This window comes from Camelus bactrianus, chromosome 5 (assembly GCF_048773025.1).
Source record: "Camelus bactrianus isolate YW-2024 breed Bactrian camel chromosome 5, ASM4877302v1, whole genome shotgun sequence".
In the NCBI taxonomy this organism is placed as follows: domain Eukaryota; kingdom Metazoa; phylum Chordata; class Mammalia; order Artiodactyla; family Camelidae; genus Camelus; species Camelus bactrianus.
The window spans coordinates 9665301-9687987 of record NC_133543.1 but is presented as its reverse complement, the minus strand read 5'-3'; the positions used below and the strand labels follow the sequence as shown (position 1 = coordinate 9687987).

Genomic DNA, 22687 nt, shown 5'->3' with positions numbered 1-22687 from the left:
GGGATAAAACACCGTGTTCATCAAGGTCGTTTTGATGACACTGTGCTGGACACCAGAAATTGACACGTTGTAACTGACTATACTTCAATTTAAAAAAAAGAGATCATTTTGGTGTGACAGTGACCAGGAGGGAGAGGGCTCGTGGCCATCTCATGGTTTTACATTTTCTTCACTTTAAAGTTTTAGTACATGTTTTATTGAGAACATTGCTGATCAGCATATATTAAAAGCAGTAGGTTACTTGGGAAGCAGCCAGCCGCTGCTCAGCCGGGCCCTGCACAGGTTGCCCAGGTAACGAGGCACACTGGGGTCCAGGAGCGCAGTGATGAGGGTGGGAACCTCTCCCTCACGTGGTTCGTGGTGACCTCACAGAGCTTATAGGTTGTGTGTTCACCTCCCTCATCCTATGTTACTCTTCTGACCTCTGACTTCAGTCTTCCTGATCTTTATTCATTTCCATATAAATAGCTGGGAATCTGTGTGTTCCCACCAGCCCTCCTGCTCATCAGATGGAGACGACACAAGGCAGATCTGCCTTTCTTTTCTGCGAGACTTTTGTATTCAGAATTTGACTTTCTTTGTTCTAGTTACGAAAATGTCATGTATACCTTCTCAAGAGTCGTCTATGTTAAACAAGCTTATTCTTAACAGAATTTAGTCACCCATCTCTACCAAAGAAACAGGATGATAAGCAGAAATTTCTCTTTCAGGCAATATGTATTGATTGCACACACACACACACACACACACACACACACAAAAACTGGAGTGTTCCTGTGGGTTTAAAAATGGTTCTTTACATGCAGTCAGGCGACAAGAAATTCCTTGGTGGCCACTTGGCCCAGCTCTGAGTGAAGGAGATGTAGGTGCAAGACAAGCCGGCAGCTTCCTGTGCACGGCTGCTCAAGGGGAGAGTGGGCATAGCCTCACCAAACGGGCTCTGAACTGTGGGGGGTGAGCCCAGTGCTGGGGGCTGGAGGGAACGGGGGACACAGACACAGGTGCTGGGGGCCGAACAGGACAGTCCTTTCGGCAGCAGAGCCACGGAAGCTTCCTGCCATGTAGCATAGTTTACTTTATTTAGGAAGAATGTGTTTTCTTGACAGCATTGATAATTCTTCATCCTAGTGGTCTACAGAGCAGGTTACATGGATTTCTTGAGAAAAAAGACTCCTAGATCTTCTTACAGCTTTATAATGGAGGGGACACCTTCAAATAATCCCATTATTTCTCTGTTTTGAAGAAGATTTTAATCAATGTTTGTTTAAAATAATAGTTCTTGCAGTGAGATATCTTGATCCACTTTTGTCATTGCCCAGTGTATTAGTTTGTGCTAGCTGCTGTAACGAAGTACCGCAGACTGGGTGGCTTAATTGACAGATGGCTTATTTCCGTACATGTTAACGTGTCTTAATAAGCCACCATAGGTGGCCTATTTTCTCACAGTTCTGGAGGCTGGAAATCCAAAGTCATGGATTGGTTGGCTGTGAGGAAGGATGTGTTCCAGGCCTCTCTGCTTGGCTTCTAGTTGACCATATTCCTATTCACGTGGCGCTTGCTCATGTGTGTGTCCGTGTCCACATTTCCCCCATTTATAAGGACACCAGTCATTTTGGATTTGGGGCCATACTAATGACTTCCTCTTAACTAACTACATCTGCAGTGACCTCATTTTCAAATCACGTCACATTCTGAGGTCCTGGGGGCTAGGACTTCAACATATGAATTTTGGAGAGACAGAATTCAACCCACAGCAACCAGTTAGAGGTGTTCAAGATGTTTTATCATCAATTAGTATATATAAAGTGAGATAACTGAATACTTGGAGAGCTAGGAATGGAGAGCTAGGAATACTGCTCCATCGCACTCGCTAATCTGTCTCTTAAAGCTTGTGTGGGCACAGCAGCATCTCTCCCCAGCCTCCCCCAACCTCCCTGGTGATCAGAGTGACCCAGGAATACTTGTTAAATATGCAGATGATGAGGCCCACCCCTGGGAATTCTGTGCTGTGAATAAGCTCTTCTGGAGAGTTATCTTGAGATGAGTTTGGATATACAGAAAACAAATCTGCATAGTAGACTCCTTTGCTCTTCCTGAGTAAGGAGGTGAGAAAAGCTTTGAGTGATGTGGGAGGGGATGGTTGGGACCTGGATAATGCTGAAACCCTCCAGCAACGCCAAGACAGGCTGTAAGTCAGCACAGAGGGAGCAGTGCAGAGGCAGGGAAATTACTCTGGGCCACTGTTGGGTATAGGGGTCTCCAATTTGGGGATGCTTGATGTAACTACACATTCCCAAGCCCTACTCCAAACCCTATCCCTACTCCAAACCTATCCCAGAGATTTGGTTTCAAAAGGTCTGTGGTGGCATCCAGAGTGTTAGAATAGGCTTGGTTACCCTGCAGTTAAATAAGTAGCTCTGAAATCTCAGTGGCCTCGTGCCCACTGTGGGCTGGCAGCACCCTGCTCATCAGCAGTTCTCAGAGCCCTGAGCTGCTGGTCGTCATGCAGAGACGACCACGTGTTCCACGCCACCACTGACTGATGCAGCTCGTCACCACTGTCACCAGGCCCCCAGTGGCAGGGTCCAGGATGGGTCAGCCTGCCAAGTGTTAAGAACAGGAGAGATTTTGGTTTATTTTTTTGAAAAGCACAAATAATCACGAGAGTCTGCCCCTCTGTTCACCAAATATCAGCTCATCTGCTTCTTGCTACTGTTTTGCACAGAATTTTTGTATGTGCACATTAGGGATATTGATCTGTAGTTTCCTCTCTTGAAATGTCTTTTCTTTGTTGTCCTGAAAGGATGAGTATAGAAATATATTCTTCTCTTTAATTTTTTGGAAGAAATGGTGTAAAATTGCTACTACATTTTCTACTCTCTGTTTCTTCTTTTCTTCCTTTCTTCCTTCCTTCCTCCCAAGTGATTTTTTTATTAATTTTTTTTTATTTTGTGGGGAGGAAGTAATTAGGTTTATTTATTTTTACAGGAGGTACTGGGGATTGAACCCAGGACCTCATGCATGCTAAGCATGTGCTCTACCACTTGAGCTACACCCTCTCTCCCCAAAGAGGTTTTTAACTACACATTCAAACTCCTTATAGATATAGGGCTATTAATGTTATCTATTTCTTTTTGAGTGATCACTGGTGGCTTAAGTCTCAAGGAATTTGTCCATTTTATCTCAGTTTTTGAAATAATTATTCTAAAGTCATTCATAGTAGTTTCTCATTATCCTTTTAATGGTTACAGAATTTTTTACATTGAAGTATAGTTGATTTACAATATTGTTAGTTTCAAGTGTACAGCAAAGTGATTCAGTTATATATATATTTCAGATTATTTTCATTATAGGTTATTATAAGATACTGAATATAGTTCCCTGTGTTATATAGTAAATCCTTGTTTCTTACCTGTTTTATATAAAGTATTTTGTATCTGTTAATCTTGCACTCCTAACTTACCCTCCCTTCTCCCGCTACGGTAACCATACATTTGTTTTCTTTGTCTGAGTCTGTTTCTGTTTTGCACATAGATTTATTTGTATTATTTTTCAAATTCCACATGTAAATGACACCTAATGTTTGTCTTTCTCTATCTGAGTTACTTCACTTAGTATGATAATGTCTAGGTTCATCTGTGCTACTGCAGTGTCAATATTTCATTCTGTTTTACGCCTGAGTAATATTCCACAGAACTGAAGCACGAGATTCATGTCTGGCGCCTGACCGCACAGCGCATCAGCCCCGCCAGCCGTGAGGAGACCGCGGTTCGAGGCTTGCTCCTGGAGAAGGTGCTGTCGCTGGAGCGCCTGCTGGCCCGGAGGCTGCACAGCTTCCACAGGTACCGCACTGGGCCCTGCTCACACCACTCTTGGTTTAGCAGCAGTTCTCATCTTTACTAGGAGCCCCAGTTTAAGGATGAGAAAACTGAGGCTTAGAGAATTTGAGCAGTTTGCCCAGGGTTATACATCTGGGAAAGTGTGATGTCAGGGTAAGTACTGCCCACCACGCCTCCACACCTAACACTTATTGCACAACAAGAATCCAAAACAATTAATATAACAAATAAATCTAACAAAATACTCTCTAAGTAGGTGATTTCCAGGGAGCTCAAAATGTTACTGAAGTCAAATTCCTGTGGCTGATGCCCCATGAGGCCAAACAAACCAAAACATCGGAGTTTTGAGCAGGGGAAGGTTTATTGCAGGGCCGATCAAGGAGGACGGGATGGCTCATACCCAGAAAAACCCACAACTCCTCAAAGGGTTTCAGCAAAGCATTTTTAAAGGCCAGGGAGGGAGGGGCGTCCTAGGGTAGGTGATCAGCTCCTGCACAATTCTCTGATTGGGTGATGGTGAGGTAAAAGGGCGTCAACCCTATGGTGCCCTCAGCACCAGGAGGTCTGGGGGCCACATTCTCTCCATTAGCAAGTAGTTAATTGCTTCCCTTTGGTGGTGGTTTTTAGCATCTGAAACACTCAGGAAATATACATGAGATACTAATCAGGGAGGAGCTGCAGCAGAGGACATGGGGGAGGGGTCTGTCCCTGGAAGGCCCCCCAGGGTCCTGCTCAGTTACTAAAGAATACCTAAGTCCTATTCAATTCATTTCTGGGCATTTGTTTTTAATCAAAGTTGAGATGTAAAGGTTAACAATAAGAGTCCTTCCTTGGATGAGGTGCTGAGTTCCAACCTGTCTTCACTCTGGAAGCACTAACAGGAAAAGCAAGAGCTGTTGCGGTTTGATGAAACCAACCCTGTGTTCCCAGAGAGCTGGCAAACAGACTGAGGATGGGAGCTGGGCACAGAACCGGCACCAACCCCAAGGGTCGTCCAGTGAGGCTGCAGTCTGCTCTGATCCTGGGGAGAGAAGGCCACGGGCGAGTGTATGGGACTCGCTCTGTCCAGACACGCAGCCCAGGACAAAGCCCTGCCTCGCATCCTCGGCTCCATCCCAGCCCAGGCCCTGCCTCTACCCTGTGATGCTGGAGAAGCAGGACCTGTTACCCTCAGGCTACAGGAAGGCCCTGAGTTGCAGGCTGGGGACAGAGTGACCACCTTCAACAATAGGAATAGGTCCCAAAAAGAAAAGCTTTGTAACTTGAAGATGCAGGAGGAAATTGCAATGAATGTATTTACTCTACTGACTCAAGTTTCGGGGAGCTCTGTCTGGCATGGATGTAGTCAGTGTATCTCACGGTTACAAATGGGGAGAAAGCTGTGGGCTCGGAGATGCGCCATGTTTCCATCAGCTCATCCTGTGTTGATAACAGAAAGGGAAACTGAGGCCTGCAGAGGGTAGTGGCTTTGTAAGGCCACTCAGTCACTGAGGAGCAGAATGGACTGAGGGCGATCTAAAGCAAGTGCTCTGCAGGTCTTGTTTCTACATTTTATTCTGAAAAGCTGTCCTGGGAACCACTCATTTGGGTCTGCTGTGATTTCCTGTAGGGTCTGCACTGGCTGCCTGGTCAACCTCCTTTGATACTTACGACTTGTGAGTGTTCATTAAAGCTAAATTCTCCGACATGCAGCTGCTTTTCCCTAATTGGTCACGGAGAAAATAAAGCAGAGAAAGAAGATGTGCTGATAGGGAAGATTAAAAAGGAAAGGGAGGTTGGAACAAATAGATGTGACTGAAATGGAAACTGAGATGGGTGGGCGCCATGACCAGAGCTGGAAGGAAGCTGATTTCCAAATGAAAAAAAAAATCACCACTAAAGCAAGTAGCATTCCTGTTCCTGTTTTTTCCCTTTAGATAAATTATAAATGTAACATGCCCTCATTTTGAAAAAAAAAAATGTAGAGAAGTAGAAAGTGAAGAGATGAAAACCAAGCTGGCTTCCTGTCATCCCCCTGTTCCCATTTTGGCCAATGTGCTTCTGACATTTCTGCAGTGCCAGCAGGTGTTGCTGCGGCCTGGGCTCCTCCCTGCCCTCCAGACTTCCAGCCCTTGGGCGTCTGCCTGCTCCTCTTCCGGAGGTAAACTCCTGATGGGTGTCTGCTCGGCAGGATGAACAGCCCTGGGAAACGGCTAGTCTCTCTGTGGCTCAGGCTGACCTGTCTCAGCCCGCGGCTCCTCCTTGTCAGTCACACATCCCACTGTCTTGCTTGTGCCAGCCTGTCGCCATCTTACTGGAGTCGTAAATCCATGATCCTCCATGTACCAAAGCCCCCTGCCTCACTGACAGCCAACCAAACATCTGTTCCCCCGTCCCTTTGTGTTCACAGTCCCTTCCTCAATAAAAGACCCTGAGCGTTCATCCCAGTGGACACGCGGGCACCTCTTGTCTGTGTGGCCCGCTGTTGCCAGTAGCAGCGAACCTATTAAACTTTTCCTTTGTTCTTAAACGTCTCTTGGTTTCTGGTAAATTTTTTTGCCACCTGCGATGCCGGCCTGCCACATGTCCCCCAACAGTTTCCTGTGCTGAGTTCACATATTCCTCCTTAAGCATTCCCGTCATTTCTGGTATTCTTTTCCTTTGGGAAGGTAGAGTGAGCATCCTTCCCAGTCCACGAACACAGCTCCATCAGGCACCTTGCACAGCAAGACCTGCACTGCTCCCTGGCCGCACCTGCATCACATGATGGATGGTACCCTGGCCGGGTCCCCTGCCAACTGCCACCCTGCTGACCTTCCTGCTCGATGTCACCAGGAAAATGATGAGTCTGCCCTTTTGTCTTTCAGACAGATCTCACAGGAAGATAAAAATTGGGAGACCAATATCCAGGAGCTACAAAAAAAGGTATCGTGGTTTCTTTTCTTGGAGATTTCTGACCTGCCTCTTTAAGAACTGGGTAGATTCTTTTTCTTTGCTTCATATGAAGTTGCAATAGAAAGTCATCTCCCTTTTTCCTCCTGTAGTTGTACACAAGACGTAAGTTATTTAGAGTTAATGGGGGGGGTGCATTTTCCAGACATGGTAGGCTTATTTTGTCCAGAAATTGAGAAGTTAAACTTTTTATGTTCCCTTTAAGACAGGGCAGCCCTTTCTGTGGTAATGTGGCATCAGGGAAGGCTGGCGGATGCCTGAGGTTCTCACCCCTCCCTGACCCGGAAAGGCAGGCCCTGTGGTTCCTATAGTGCAGGTGAGGGGAGGCAGGCTGAGACAGGAGAGGTGTGCTGCTGGGGATGGGACGCCTTTTGGGGCAGAGATGGGGTGAGTGTGTTCTGTCGTGTGGCTCTGACTTTGAGGGGGCAAAGCTGATTTGGAGTTATTTTGTTCATTTTCCTGCCTTGGTGGAATTTCTCAACCCATGTGAGGACACACAGTGTCCCTCTCCCAGCCAAGACAGCTCTGCTCAAGATCTGCCAGAAGTCATTTGTATCTTTGGGAAATTTCATATCCAGGTAGTTTATTTCCTAGGGAGAGACTGTGACCAAAGGCAGGTTCGTGTGCCCGCTGCACCATGAGGCCAAATAAACTGTAACATAAGTTTGGAGCAGAGAAAGGTTTATTGCAGGACCAAGAAAGGAAAACCCTGAACTCCCCAGAGGGTTTCAACAAAGCATATTTAAAGGCCAGGTGAAGGGAGGGGAGGTCACAGGTATGTGGTCAGCTTGTGCACAATTCTCTGACTGGTTAATGTCGAGGGAACAGGGTGGTCAATGCTCTGATCCCCTAGGTGCCAGGAGGTCTGGGGGCCATATGCTTTCAATCATCAAGCAGTTAATGTCTTCCCTTTGGTGCTGATTTTAAGCATCTGAAACACTCAGGAAACATACATGAGATACTGTTACCTGGGTGCTTCAGAGAGGAGCTGCAGCAGAGGATACGGGGGAGGGGTCTGCCCAGGGAGGCCCCACAGGGTCCTGCTCAGTTACAAGACCGCTTACCCACTCTCTATGATGGGAATGTTTTGCCCTTCGCTAAAGGAAATTTAGACACTGGGGGTCCTAGTAGGTAACAGGTTCATTGTGTCCCTCCTCTCAATCTCTGTCCCACTCAGATGGTTAAAGTTAGGGAAGATGGGTATGGCTCTGACATTTGTCTGGGTCTCAGGTTTAGACAGACCCTGCCCACCCTTCTAGACCATAGTTTGGGCTGTGAGTTAGGGAAGAGGCTGCATACTTCTCTGGGTACTCAGTGGACAAGGGTCGGGGAGAGGCGGAAACAAGAAGCAAGGATCTGACTTCTCACTGTGATGGCCCCTGGTAACCAAAGGAGAAAAATCTGACAGACACCCAAAAATACTAATAAGACAAACTTTGGATCATCTGATACCAGCTGAGCAACACTGGAATATTCCTTGTCCTGCCTGCCCTCCACTTCCAGTCCTGGAGGGGTCCGTGGTCATGCCCAGTTTCTGTGGTTAACCTGGCTGCAGGGAAGGCTTGCAGTGCCTCCCCTCACCCCCAGTGAGGTGCCCTGCGCCTTTCCTCCTAATTCTCCGTCACAGATTCATCTGCCAAAATTGGCCTTCGTTGGAAGGTGGGCGGGGGAAGGGGAAGATGAGTGGGGGCTGGCCAAGCCACAAGCCTTGGTAGTGGGTGGGGTAGGGGGACAGGTGCTCAGGAGGCAGCCCCACGTCCTGTGAGCAGGGGACCAGGGGCTGCAGCCAGAGCCTCTGTGACCCAGAACGATATGCTTGTGGTTTTTATGGAAGCAGCTTTAACTGTGTGACCGGAGAAACCAGGAGAGAAAGTCTGTCCTTATCTCTGTCAGTCTGTATGTATACCCACACCCAGGCTCGTGTCCCTGTCTGTGTCTTACCCATCTCTGTGTCTCTGTCTCTGTTTCTACATCTCTATCTTCATCTATACCCATATCTTACCCATATCTCTGTGTCTGTCAATATCTACCTATACCCATTTCTTTAGCTAGATCTCTATTTATAGCTTTATCTATCTAGTCACGTAGACCTAGATATCTTAGACATAGACCGACAGACAAATGTGCTGGTGGGACCACACTTAAGAAAGGACACAGTGCACATGGCGAGCGTGACTCGCACAGGGTCCTGGTTAGTGGGGCAGGACGACCCTGTGCCCAGTGTACGTGCGTGTTGGGTCCTCCCTCCCTCCCTGCCCCAGCCCCACACAGCTGTGGCCTTCAGAGCACAGCACCTTTTGGGGACCTTGCCCTGTCTTGCCCTGTGGCTCAGGTCCCCTAGAAGGAGGTCTGTGACTCTGAGGTGAATGGAGATGCTGCAGAGCGCCTCCCCTTGGCTCCTGTATGCCTGGGGCAGGATCCCATGGGTGTCAGCTGGTAATCAGGGGGCTGCTAAGTGCCTTCAACGGGAGTCATATTGCAAGGATATTTTAACCTCAGTGCTAGATAAGCAGGGACTTGCATAATAGAGGGAAAGGTGAACTAAAAGGCAGTGAGCACACAGGACCTGTGGAAATACATGTGTCTTAAAGGGCCAGGTCCCTGGAGCTTATGTGTTGCCTCCACAGTGGCTTTGCCGGTATCTCATCTAATGCTGGCAGCAGGGCTGGGAACAGCTTGGCATCTCTGTGTCACGCTGAAAATCTCTTTAGTCAGGTGTCTTACAAAAGGATTGTGCTACTGTATCATTGTGTTTATTTTTCATGAAGATTTTGAATGCTGTGATCTTGAATCTTTGTTTCCCTTGTAACGCATTGTCTTACCTTCTTTCAAGTTCAAGGTGCTATACTTTGTACCATAAGGAGGAATTTGTAGTGATTCAAGTCATGGAGGCTGGTGGGCCCACTGCAGGAATCAGGCCGCGCTGACTGAGCTGTTTTCCTCTCTCACAGCACGGAATATCAGACAGGACTCTGCTCGCCAAATGCCTGACGGTGTTGGGACTTGTTATTTGCATGTGCTTTCTGAACTCATTTGTCCCTGGTGTTCATCTCGATCTCGGTGAGTCTGATTTTTTGAATTAGCTTTTCATGATAGGCTATCACAGTCTGGAAGGGAAGGTTTCAAAGCTTGTTCCCAAACACCGGCAAGGAGGGCTGAGATGGAGCTTGGCCAGCCTTTGAGGGAAGGTTTTCGGGAGGAGAGGGAGAGGGGAGGGGTTGGGGGGAGACAGATGAACCCCAGGACCATGCACCCTCGGCCCCTCCACAGTCTGACATTAGAAGGGATGGAGAACAGGGTGCGTAGTATCAGCTCAGTATCACGTATAGACCGGTGTACCTGAGCATCGGAGCTTCAGACTGGTGCCTGAGAAGTGCCCCCAGAAGAGGCAGGAGGTCGTATCAGCAGGGCCATAGTCCTGCAGGTTTTGCAGCCCGACCCGACAGTTAGATGAGAGACTACCAGTGAGAGGGCCGGAGAGACCGGTAGTGGTCTCTCTCCCTGCCCAGCGGTTTCCATTTTTCCCAGACAGCAGAACGCTGTTCTCCCACCTGCTCCTGTGGGTTTCCCCTCTCTTGCTCTCACTGGGCTGCGGCTTTCCCTTTGTACTTCCTCAAGGTCTAGGTTGCATGGCTCGTCTGCACCTGAGACATCACCATCTTGCAGAATGAGCTCACTAGGTATCTTATAAACCCCGGGACTTTTCAGTTCTCTATCAATTTTCACGTTTCTCAGATCTTTCTTATTGATGTAATATTTCTCTTAATTGGTGTCATTACTTTAAACTAAATAAAACCACTTCCAAAACCCACCTCAGTTTAAAGTATAGATTTATGAGAAAGTTAAATTGGGGGTGGTGTCAAAGAGTGTTTTCTGTGACCAAAATCTTTACTTATGATTTTCCTTCAAAATGAGCTCTGCTAAGATGTTTTAAATATCTTCTAATAAAAATTTGCTTTCCTACAACATTTGAAGAATAGAACTTCTGTAGAAAACAAAGCCTCTTTGTAAAATAGATGGGTGATGTGGGCAGGCTTTAGTTATTCGAACCACAGCACTGCTCCTTTGGTTCTTGGCTGCCGCTATAAATCTTTAGAGTTCTAAAGATTAAACAAATACAACAGAATGGGTGTTCTGTGGGCAGAGGGGTTTCATCAGCTAATTCTTTAGGGTGTTCACACATTGTTTGGTTTCTAATCTGAGATTCCACTTTAAAAGGACAAATCATGCATTTAAAAATTTTTTTAGTTTTACAGTAAAAAATATATAGGAGTTTGCATGCAATTTTGTTAGCACTTGGCAGTGGTCTTAGTATAAATAACAATACTTTCAAAATTTAAAGTCACATCTTTAACCATATGGACTTTTAAAAATCTTGATTACTATGAAATTTTAAATTTTAGCCTAAGAATTCTTTGCTTTTTACTAAGATGTTACATCCCTTTTGTGTGGTTGCTGTGTCTGGGATTGAGGAGTGTATTTCATTGCTGCTTTTAAATCTTGTGTTTTCAGTTAGTATTGTGTACAAATGATTTTATATGGGGATTCTGGAATACATAATCTTTATATTTGCATTTTCACCATGATGGGAAAGAATTAGGTTATAAAGGAGAAAAATTTGATTAGCGTATCTTTAATGGGTTCTCGTCAAATTCACAGTGCTGTGAATTTTAACAAAGATGTAGAGTTACGTAACTGCCACTACAATCAAAATACAGAATAGTTCCATCATGTCGCCCCAAATTTCTTTTGTGTTACTCTTTTGTAATCAACTTCTGCCTTAATCCTGTGACTCCAATCTGTTCTCCATCATTATAGTTTTGTCCTTTGGAGAATGTCATAGCCACAGAATCAGACTGTCTGCAGCCTTTGGGACTGGCTTCTCTTGCTCAGCATAATGCCTTTCAGATTCATCTGAGTTGTCGTGTGTATCAGTAGTTCATTCTTTTTGTTGCTGAGTAGTCTTCCGTGGTTCGCGGCGTGTACCACAGTTTGTTTATCCATTCACCCACTGAAGGACGTTTTGGGTAGTTTCTGTTTTTGGTGGTTGTATGTTACCAAATCCAAACTCGTTCTGCTGGCTGCAAGACAGGCCAATAAATCAGGAGACCAGGTGTTGGGGCAAGGAATAGCGACTTTATTCGGAAAGCTGGCAGACCGAGAGGATGGCAGACTAATTAACATCTTGGAGAACCATCCTCCCCCAATAAGAATACAGGCTCCTTTTATATTAAAAAGGGGGGGGGTGGTTTTGCAAACTTCTTGGTGTAGCAATTCTTTGTTCTTGCAGCTGTGCACGAGGGCCAGGTCATGGAGCTCCTGCAAAACCTCCAACAAAAAATGTTACTCTCTATTCTGCAACTTGTTATCTTTACGTAAGTGCAGAGCTAGCAAGACCAAGCTTAAGAAACAGGGCACAGGGTTAAAGCCAAAGGAACAGATCTAATACGGAGTCAGATTTGTTCTTTTCTATTACAACTTGAGCTACTCCAAACATTCATGTGCAGGGTTTTGTATAAACCTCAGTTTTTGTTCTCCTTGGGTAATTACCTAAGAGTGGGACTGCTGGGTCATATGCAGAGTGTATGTTTAGCTTTAAAAGAATTTGCTGCACTGTTTTCCAGAGTGACTGTAGCACTTTGCACTTCCACAGTAGGTAGGGAGTTCCAGCAGCTCCTCGGCCTCGCCAGCACTTGGCATGATTAGACTATACCTTTTTTTTTTTTTAAATTCCAAGTTTTTTTTTTAATTGAAGTATAGTCAGTTTACAATGTTGCGTCAATTTCTGGTATACAGCATAGTGACTCAGTTTAAATATACATACACACACACACACACACACATTCCTTTTCATACTCTTTTATTATAGGCTATTACAAGGTATTGAATATAGCTCCCTGTGCTATATAGTAGGACCTCGTTGTTTACCTGTTTTTTATATAGTAGTTAGTATCTGCAAATCCCAATCTCCCAGTTTATCCCTCCTCCCTCCCCCTCCCCCTTTGGTTACCACAAGTTTCTTTTTTATGTCTGTGAGTCTGTTCCTGTTTTGTAAGTAAGTTCATTTGTCTCATTTTTTAAAGATTCCCCGTGTAAATGATGTGGTATTTTTCTTTCTCTTTCTGGCTCATTTCACTTAGTATGATGATCCCAGGTACATCCATGTTGCCACAAATGGCATTATTCTTTTTTTATGTATGAGTAATATTTCATTGTATAAATATACCACAGCTTCTTTGTCCAGTCATCTGTCCATGGACCTTTAGGCTGCTTCCATCTTGGCTATTGTAAATAGTGCTGCTGTGAACATCAGGGTGCATGTATCTTTTCAAATTAGAGTTTCCTCTGGATTTATGCCCAGGATAGGGATTGCTGGATCATATGGTAAGTCTAATTTTAGTTTTTTAAGGAATCTCCATACTGTTTTTCATAATGGCTGCACCAAACTACATTCCCACTGATAATGCAGAAGCGTTCCCTTTTCTCCATCCCCTCTCCAGCAGTTATTATTTGTGGACTTTAAAATGATGGCCATTCTGAGTGATGTGAGGTGATACTTCATTGTAGTTTTGATTTGCATTTCTTTAATAGTGATATTGAGCATTTGTTCATGTGCCTATTTGGCCATTTGTATGTCATCGTTGGAGGAATGTTTTAGGTCTTCTGCCCATTTTTTCATTGGATTCTTTATTTTTTTGTCTTTGAGTTATGTGAGCTGTTTGTATATTCTGGAAATTAAGCCCTTGTCAGTCTCATCATTTGCAAATATTTTTTTCCCATTCTGTAGATTATCTTTTCATTTTGTATATGGTTTTCTTTGCTGTGCAAAAGCTTATAAGTTTAATTAGGTCCCATTTGTTTTTTATTTTTGCTTCTATTTCTATTGCCTGGGTAGACTGCTCTAGGAGAGCATTGCTAAGACTTACGTTAGAGAATGTTTTGCCTATGTTTTCTTCTAGTAGGTGGACTATGCTTAAATGTAGAACTCACATGTTCATATAGTCACTTGTTTACCTCTCTGCCCTGGTATGCTACCCTGCCCAGTTAGATTCACACATGATCCTAGTCTTCTAAGCTTTTCTCTACTCAGTTCCTTGTGTTAACACCTGACCCATTAGTAGATACAAGATACAGGTTTACAGAATACATAAACAAGCTTCTTATTGATTCTTTTTAAAATTGTACAGTCAGTTACAATGTGTCAATTTCTGGTGTACAGCACAATGTCCCAGTCATGCATATACATACACATATTCTTTTTCATTAAAAGTTATTAGAAGATATTGAACATAGTTGCCTGTGTTATACAGAAGAAAATTGTTTTTTAGTCTATCTTTATATTTAGTGGCTAACATTTGAAAATCTCAAACTCCTAAATTTATCCTTTCCCACATCCTTTCCCTGCTAACCATAAGATATTTTACTATGTCTGCAAGTCTATTTCAGTTTTGTAGATGAGTTCATAGTGACTTTTTTTTTTTAGATTCCACATGTGAATGATATCATATGGTATTTTTCTTTCTTCTTATGCCTTACTTCACTTAGAATGACATTCTCCAGGAACATCCATGTTGCTGCAAGTGGCATTATGTTGTCGTTTTTTATGTCTGAGTAGTATTCCATTGTATAAATATACCACATCTTCTTTATCCAGCCATCTATTGATGGACATTTAGGCTGTTTCCATGTCTTGGCTATTGTGAATAGTGCTGCTATGAACATTGGGGTGCAGGTGTCTTTTTTAAGTAGGATTCCTTCTGGATATATGCCCAGGAGTGGGATTACTGGGTCATATGGTAGGTATATTCTTAGTCTTTTGAGGAATCTCCATGCTGTTTTCCACAGTGGCTGCACCAACCTGCATTCCCACCAGCAGTGTAGGAGGGTTCCCCTTTCTCCACAGCCTCTCCAGCATTTGTCATTTGTGGACTTTTGAATGATGGTCATTCTGACTGGTGTGAGGTGATACCTCATGGTAGTTTTGATTTGCATTTCTCTGATAATTAGTGATATTGAGCATTTTTTCATGTGCCTACTGATCATTTGTATTTCTTCCTTGGAGAATTGCTTGTTTAGGTCTTCCGCCCATTTTTGGATGAGGTTGTTTGTTTTTTTCTTGTTAAGTCATATGAGCTGCTTATATATTCTGGAGATCAAGCCTTTGTCAGTTTCATCATTTGCAAAAATTTTCTCCAATTCTGTATGTTGTCGTTTTGTTTTTCTTATGGTTTCCTTTGCTGTGCAGAAGCTTGTAAGTTTCATTAGGTCCCATTTGTTTATTCTTGCTTTTATTTCTATTGCTTGGGTAGAGTGCCCTAGGAGAACATTTTTGAGATGTATGTCAGATAATGTTTTGCCTTTATTTTCTTCTAGGAGGTTTATTGTATCTTATCTTATGTTTAAGTCTTTGATCCATTTTGAGTTTATTTTTGTGTATGGTGTAAGGGAGTGTTCTAGCTTCATTGATTTACATGCTTCTGTCCAGTTTTCCCAACACCATTAGCTTTATCCAGTCATCTGTCAATGGACATTTAGGTTACTTCCATGTCTTGGCTATTGTAAATAGTGCTGCTGTGAACATCAGGGTGCATGTATCTTTTCAAATTAGAGTTTCCTCTGGATATATGCCCAGGATAGGGATTGCTGGATCACATAGTAAATCTAATTTTATTTTTTTAAGGAATCTCCATATTGTTTTTCATAATGGCTGCACCAAACTACATTCCCACCGATAATGTAGAAGTGTTCCCTTTTCTCCATCCTCTCTCCAGCAGTTATTATTTGTGGACTTTAAAATGATGGCCATTCTGAGTGATGTGAGGTGATACTTCATTGCAGTTTTGATTTGCATTTCTCTAATAGTGCTATTGAGCATTTTTTCATGTGCCTATTGGCCATTTGTATGTCATCAATGGAGAACTGCTTGTTTAGATCTTCTGCCCATTTTTGGACTGGGTTGTTGTTTTTTTGTTATTAAGTTCAGTGAACTTTTATATCTTCTGGAAATTAAACCTTTGTCAGTCTCATCATTTGCAAATATTTTCTCCCATTACATAGGTTACCATTTTGTTCTGTTTATAGTTTCCTTTGTTGTGCAAAGCTTATAAGTTTAATTAGGTCCCATTTGTTAATTTTTGCTTTTATTTCTATTGCCTGGATAGACTGCCCTAGGAGAACATTGCTAAGATTTTCATTATTGTGAGAATTTGGTATATTACTGATTCAGCCTGGATTGTCTAGAGAGTGAAGCTTGAAGCAAAGGCTTGTAGGGGTTCTTCACTGGGGAGTGTTATCCTAGGGAAGAGAAGTTGGAGACAGAGAGGCAGAATGGTGAGGCAGTGAGTCAAAACAAGGCTGAATCATCATCTAGCCACCATTATGAGCCACTGGTCACTCCATCCCATAGAACTATCTGAGAAGAAATAGGGAATGTGTCTCTGGACTGTCCATGAGGCTGCGTGGGAGAAGGAGCGAGCGTTCACGCACTGGCACCCATCGCCCATTGGTCCAAGCTCCTCCCCCTGGAATGCCAACTTGCATGTGCATCCAGCTGCTAAATACGAAGGCCACACAACAGAGGAGCCCCAACTGGAAGCAGTGTTGGTGCATGGGTTCAAAGGCAGACTTGGTCAGGGTGCACCTGTAGGAGGGCACGTTTACACAGAGCTGGCCACTGCCACTGACTTCTGATGAGTGACAGGAGGACCCCAAGGGACACCCAAAGGTGCAAGAGGTGGAACAGCAGTGAAGAAAGAAAGTCAGTAAGGGCCATGGTCAAGTTCATGTGCATCTGGGAAAGTGATAGTACTCCAGTGTGCAAGGATCTTTATCTGAAACATACATTGGAATTAAGTCCCAGATTGCCCAGCTGTTATGTACAGACAGGTCTGTAGTCCCCACATGAGATTCTTGGTGCCAGATATGTTTCAAAATTCAGACTTTTTGTTTGTATTTTACAAAGAGAATTAAGTGAACACACTGAATTGTATATAATGTAACACCCCTGGGGTGTTTGGGACCAACATCCTGGCCTTCAAACATTAATATTTCTGCAGTGAAACATGAATATTTACACAAAGTGGGATAAATTGTGATGACAAATAGCCTTATTTTAGCTCAGATCAGGTTTTGTTGAATTTTGACATAGAACTTGTAAAAAAATTTTGCTTTTCCAAACTTTATGATTTTAGAATTGCAGACAACTGATCTCTAAGAATCAGTGAACTGGCTTTAAAATGTCTCTGGCTTTGACATTTATAACCTTGGTTAGCAACTTTCTAGCTCTCCTTCTTTGATAATTAGTTCAGAACGTCCCCCTAGGTTCTCTCACAGTGTGTTTGATTAGATTTCAGTTCTGGAGATACTTCTCTAATTATTTCCCTGATACCGTTTCAAAACTGCAGGTATTGTCAATGTCTTTTGGTGTCCTCTGTTGAGAAATTTTACTGTCTTTGTTAAAGTATTTTTAGCTACCAATAAAGCAATCTACATCATCAGTCTGAAGCAGCAGAGGGGATTATTAGAATGATACTGGGCTAACTGGCAGATTCCAAGGGACAGTGGGCTCCGGGCGGTGGGGCGGGGGGGCAGCCGACTTAGGAAGTGGAAAGCATCCAGCGAGAAGGCGTGTGTGCTCCAGCCCCCAAACACCTTACTTCTCTTCCAATAGCCTCATACTTCTCCATGGACCATTTTCTTGTCTTTTTTCTGCTCATGGCTGAATAGAAATGGTCTCATTAGTTTCCTGATTTATAGGCGCTCAGTTTCAGCCACACAGAGAGAAAAGGCTATTTTGAATTCCAGATTCCCCGGTGAGGAGTTTGATTGGCCCAGGTTGGATTAGCTTTTTTTCCTAATCTAGAAAATTATGACCAGGATAATGGGGGCCACATGTTAAAATATGACCAATAAATTTAAAAGGGAAGTTAACTAAAATATAAAAAGAATACCTATAAATCAGTAAGAGAAAGGCAGAGCATCCAATAGAAAATGGACAGGAATCCTGAATGGACACTTCACACAAAAAAATAATAAAATGACTGAAATTACCAATAAGCATATGAAAAGGTGCTTAACCTCCTAAGTCATCAGTAAAATGTGATTCTAAACCACAGCTTGACACCACTACATCCACACGTAAATGGCTAAAATTAAAGGCTGGCAACACCAAATATTAGAGAATGTAGAGCAGGGGGAAGTGTCGTACAGTGTCATACAGGTTGTAAATTTTGTACAGAGTCTTTTGAAAATGACTTTGCTGCAACTGCTGAAGTTCAGGACAATGCATATCTACTGCCCAGAAAATTTGTCTTTAATTATATGCCCAACAGAAATGTACACATATGCATACAAAAGACACGTCTTAAAATCCTCATATTTATGATATTAAGATATTTTAAATTATATTAATTATAATATTTATTTATAATAATAGCCCCAAGCTGGAAGCCATTCACATACATATCCACCCTAGAACTGATCAGTAAATCGTGGGATAACCGTAGAGTGGAACACTGTACAGAAATAAAAAGAAATGGATTATTGAAACTGAAACAGCGTGACTGAATCTCACAAACATGTTGAACAACAACAAAAAAAGTCTGATACAAAAGAGTGCATACTGTATGATTCTGTGTATGAATGAAGACTCAGGAACAGGCAAGTCTACTTTATCGTGTTAGGAGTCAAGGGCTGAAGGGAAAGTGTGAGGAATGGAAGGAGATTTAATTGGGCTTTTAGAACATCACTAATGTTCTGTTTCTCTCCCTGGGAGGAGGTTACATGAATGTATTTCCTTTAAATTTTTCCTTACAGATTTTTTATTGCGATATAGTTGACATAAAGCATGGAATACAGTATTTTTGGTGGGGGGTGGTGTAATTAGGTTATTTATTTATTTATTCAAATAGCAGCACTGGGGATTGAACCCAGGACCTTGTGCTTGCTAGCAAGCACTCTACCACTGAGCTATACCCTCCCCCTGTATTTCCTTTATAATTGAGCTATATGGTTTATTTGAAATCAATGCCCTTTTCTGGATGTATGCCATAGTTCAAGCAAAATGTTGATTAAATAATTTAATGAATACATTCACTGTATCATTCAGAGCCCTCCCAGAAAACAGACTGCATATACTCACACTTGGTAATTTGAATAGAATTTACCAGTGGGCAAGACAGAGGAACCATGAAGGGTAGAGTGGTGTCCCCGAGGCTGTGTGTGTGTATGACAGAGAAAGAGGTTCCTAGGAACTAAAAGGATGCGATGACAAGGCCACCTTGACAAGAGCTGTGAGACCTTCAGTGAAAAGTCCCTGTAGGGAGGGGTCCAAAATAACCCATGCTGTGAGCCCTCTCACCCTCACTCCACCTCCCGCTGGGGCTCCCCTTGGCACAGCCCAGCTGGAATCCTGGGCCCGAGAGCCTCCTGATGTGTGGTCCGCAGGGCGGAGAGCAGGAGGGGCTGGAGGGATGTGGAGCGGAAGGGGCAGCTCAGCGGGGTCCTGCCCACCCACATTCCCCATCACTACTGGTGGGAAACTTTAGTTGCAGCAAAACAATAGGATCACTATTTTAAGATCACCTTTATTCTTTCAATTTCACCTCTTTAAAACAGCTGACTTGTAATTGCGATGTTTCCTGAGCCTGATTGGAAGCCACATGTTGCGTTTCTTAAACCTGACTGGAAGCTGCCAGGTGTTGAAATGGAGCCGTGAGCTTTACTCCGAGCTTTGACGTCAAAGCTGCTGCTGGAAGTTTGCAGCCGCGTCCTTGAATCGAGCAGGGAGAAGGCAGATAGGAGGCCAGATTGCTCTGGCCCTAAGCACAGCTGCAGTCTTCAGTGGCCTGATGCCCGTGGGCGCCTGCAGTGCGCCTCAGTGGCCGCTGTGAGGAGGCTGTGAGGACCGAGTCACCTCGTTCGGCCAGAGGTCTCAGAAACAGCACCTGGAGCAAGGCTGAGTGCCACGTTGAAAGGACCGTGCTTAGGCAGGCTGCTGAGCCGCTCAGGAAAACACGAGATGATGAAAATGGCCTTGCTTTTGCTGGATTTTAAAGGGGAACTAGAAAGAATAGGACTTTTCTCACGATAGGGCACCGCACAGATAATATAGTAATCGTGCAGGTAATGAGATGCTCCCTCCTCTTGGTCCGAGGCCTTTGCCCTGCGTGTGGTTAGTAGAACTTAACCCCTTGGTGACTCCGCTCTTTGTCACCTTCTGATCCCACTCCTTCGATGCTGCCTGTCCTACTTGCCCACCCAGCTGTGGACTGGGAGCTCCCCAAGAGCAAGCTTAGGCTTGTGCCCCGGGAGCTCAATGCTTGGGTGAATGACTGATTCAGCGGTAGATTTAAAACTACCCCATGGACAACATAGTGTTTTTCTGCAACTGAAAGTCCTGAATTATTTGTGGTAAATTTCATGTGGCCAGTTTTAGGCAGTTGATGGCCAGTACACATGAGATGCCTCACCAAAGGGAGGCAGACAGCGTGGCTTGTACTCTATCTAGTATGCACAAACTATTTGTGAGTTTTTCTGGTTTGAAGGATGAATATGAGGTGTATAACTTTTGAGACATTCTCTGGAGATTCCTCTTGTGTGGCTTAAAACATATAAGTTATGATACCACTCATATGTGGAATCTAAAAAGAAAAAAAGAGGACACTAATGAACTCATCTACAAAACAAAAACAGACTTGCAGACATAGTAAACAATTTTATGGTTACTAGGGGGAAGGAGGTGGGAAGGGATAAATTTGGGGGGTTGAGATTTGCAAATGTTAACCACTGTATATAAAAACTGAAAACAAATTTCTTCTGTATAGCAAAGGGAACTATATTCAATATCTTGTAATACCCTTTAATGAAAAAGAATATGAAAACAAACATATGTATGTATCTGCATGACTGGGACATTGTGCTGCACACCAGAAACTGACACATTGTAACTGACTGTACTTGAATAACGTATTTAAGTTATTTCATCTTAACTTTAGGTAGTGGATTCTTCAGGACAGTATTGTTCAAAGGCACCTGCAAAATGTCCAGAGCCGGACCGGGTACAATATGTTCCTTTTTTTTTCCATTTGGGAGAAAAGATATTATTAATTTTGTTTTTTTTTGTGTATATATATATATATTTTATTGAAGTATTGTCAGTTTACAATGTCGTATAATATGTTCTTTATAAAAGACACTGCAGGGTTTCAGGTAGAACACAGTCAAGTTGCATCTCTGAGCGCAGGAGACACATTGCCTTTGAGGGGGGAGGTTTCACACGTGGAGTTACCAGGTGTGTTTTAGGTGATGAAAGCATCCCATTTGAAGACTGAGCACATGAGAGGGGTCCACCCTGGTGCGATGGAAAGGTATCCTCACAGACTGGGGGTTGAATCTTGGTTTTGCCCCCCAGAAAGTCACTGAAACTGAAGGAAACTAGTTAATCATCGAGAGCCTCAGGGTTTCCTCATGGGTGGGGTTGCTGTGGGGTGACCAGCAGGGCTGTGCCAGGAGGCTGCTCAGCCAGTGGTGGGGGCCCTTGTTCTGCCTTCCTCTGAAACTTATTTAGGAATGGGGGTAAAGGGACCCCCATTAGCTCTCTGTTTTGCATTGAAACCTGGCCCCTGCTGGAGGCTTGAGTGAGAACGTACAGAGCCTCGTAGAGATTTTGCTGTAAGGAACAGCAAAGCTCTTGGTGAGAGATTAAGGCTCAAGGAAGGGATTGATAGATGCTCCATGGGATAAAGGCGGCTCCAGCTCAGGTAAATGTTGCTTTTACCACTCCATCCTTTATTGTTGGCTGTGGTTGAGGCGCCAGTGCTGAGTGAGAGCAGAATGGAACATTACTGGCAGGGGCCTGGGGCACCCCTCAAGTGCCACTTGGACTCTTCAGTGAAGGCACCAGACGTGCTTGCGTCCAGGCAGTTTGATTGGCACTGCTGGTTCTGCGGGCAGTGCAATTAAAATTAAGGAAGAAATTGAGGTTTTGTAGGGACAAGGGAGACTTCCTTCCACTGTATGTTATTATAGGGAATTTTTCTGACACAGTAAAACTCCGTGAATACATACCCTCTTCTAAAGTCGGATTCATGAGTGCTACGATAGGGGTTCTGGCCGGAAGGACATCCAGCCCTCCTCAAACGATGAGGAAAAGTAGTCTTAGAGGAGCGTCCATCTTCCTGACTGAAATTTCTCTTAGGATCATGGAAAATACCTTGTGTCTTTACTGATTTTGGAGAGATTCTTATTGTCATAGAGCAGAGCAAACAACGGGATGCCGCTTATGGTTGTAGAAAAGCATCACCTGGGGAAAGGGCAATTGGTCCATTTTTTTCTTACTGAGAATTTAAAGAAAAGATCTGATGAGCTGTCAAGGCATCTTTAGAGGAGAAATCAAGGAATCAACCATCAGGTGTGATGGATCAGGGAAGCAACTGTTTGTCCTCAGTACTGCGGTGGGTGCTCTGGAGCATTCAGAGAAAATTGATAAAGTCTAGGTAGGCAGATGGAAAAGCCTGGCACTCCAGCTCCTTTGCTTAGAAAACTTCAGTGACTTCTCTCTGTCTACAGAACGAGGTCCCCAAACCTTTGCATGCTATATAAGGCCTTCTGATCAACCTCACACAAGCAAGGTGACAATGCACTTCCCAAGCAGGACATCTTTCTTCTTTTATTTTTTATTGTGGTAAAAATATACATGTGATATATCACAGAACATTTGTCATTTTATCAGTTTTAAGTGTACAGTTCAGTGAGTGTTAATTACATTCACAATGTTTTATAACCATTATCAGAGGTTCAAAAGTTTTCATCACCCCAGACACTTTATAACCATTAAGCAGTAATTCCTCATTCTCTTCCTCTCTTCCTTCAGCTCCTGGTAACCGCCAATCTACTTACTCTTTTAATGAATTTGTTTA

The 22687-nt window shown here is 43.7% G+C and overlaps 1 protein-coding gene across 6 annotated transcripts in view; it reads left to right on the top strand.

The window, feature by feature from the left end:
* The window catches only part of OCA2 (OCA2 melanosomal transmembrane protein), a 278029-nt gene that overhangs the window by 83995 nt on the left and 171347 nt on the right, over nt 1-22687 (top strand). For all 6 annotated transcript variants that reach the window (XM_074363384.1, XM_074363383.1, XM_074363382.1 and 3 more), the window contains 3 exons: nt 3695-3842; nt 6686-6743; nt 9722-9830. In XM_074363384.1, the coding sequence (XP_074219485.1) occupies nt 3695-3842; nt 6686-6743; nt 9722-9830 (315 nt within the window). The remainder of the gene's footprint in view (nt 1-3694; nt 3843-6685; nt 6744-9721; nt 9831-22687) is intronic.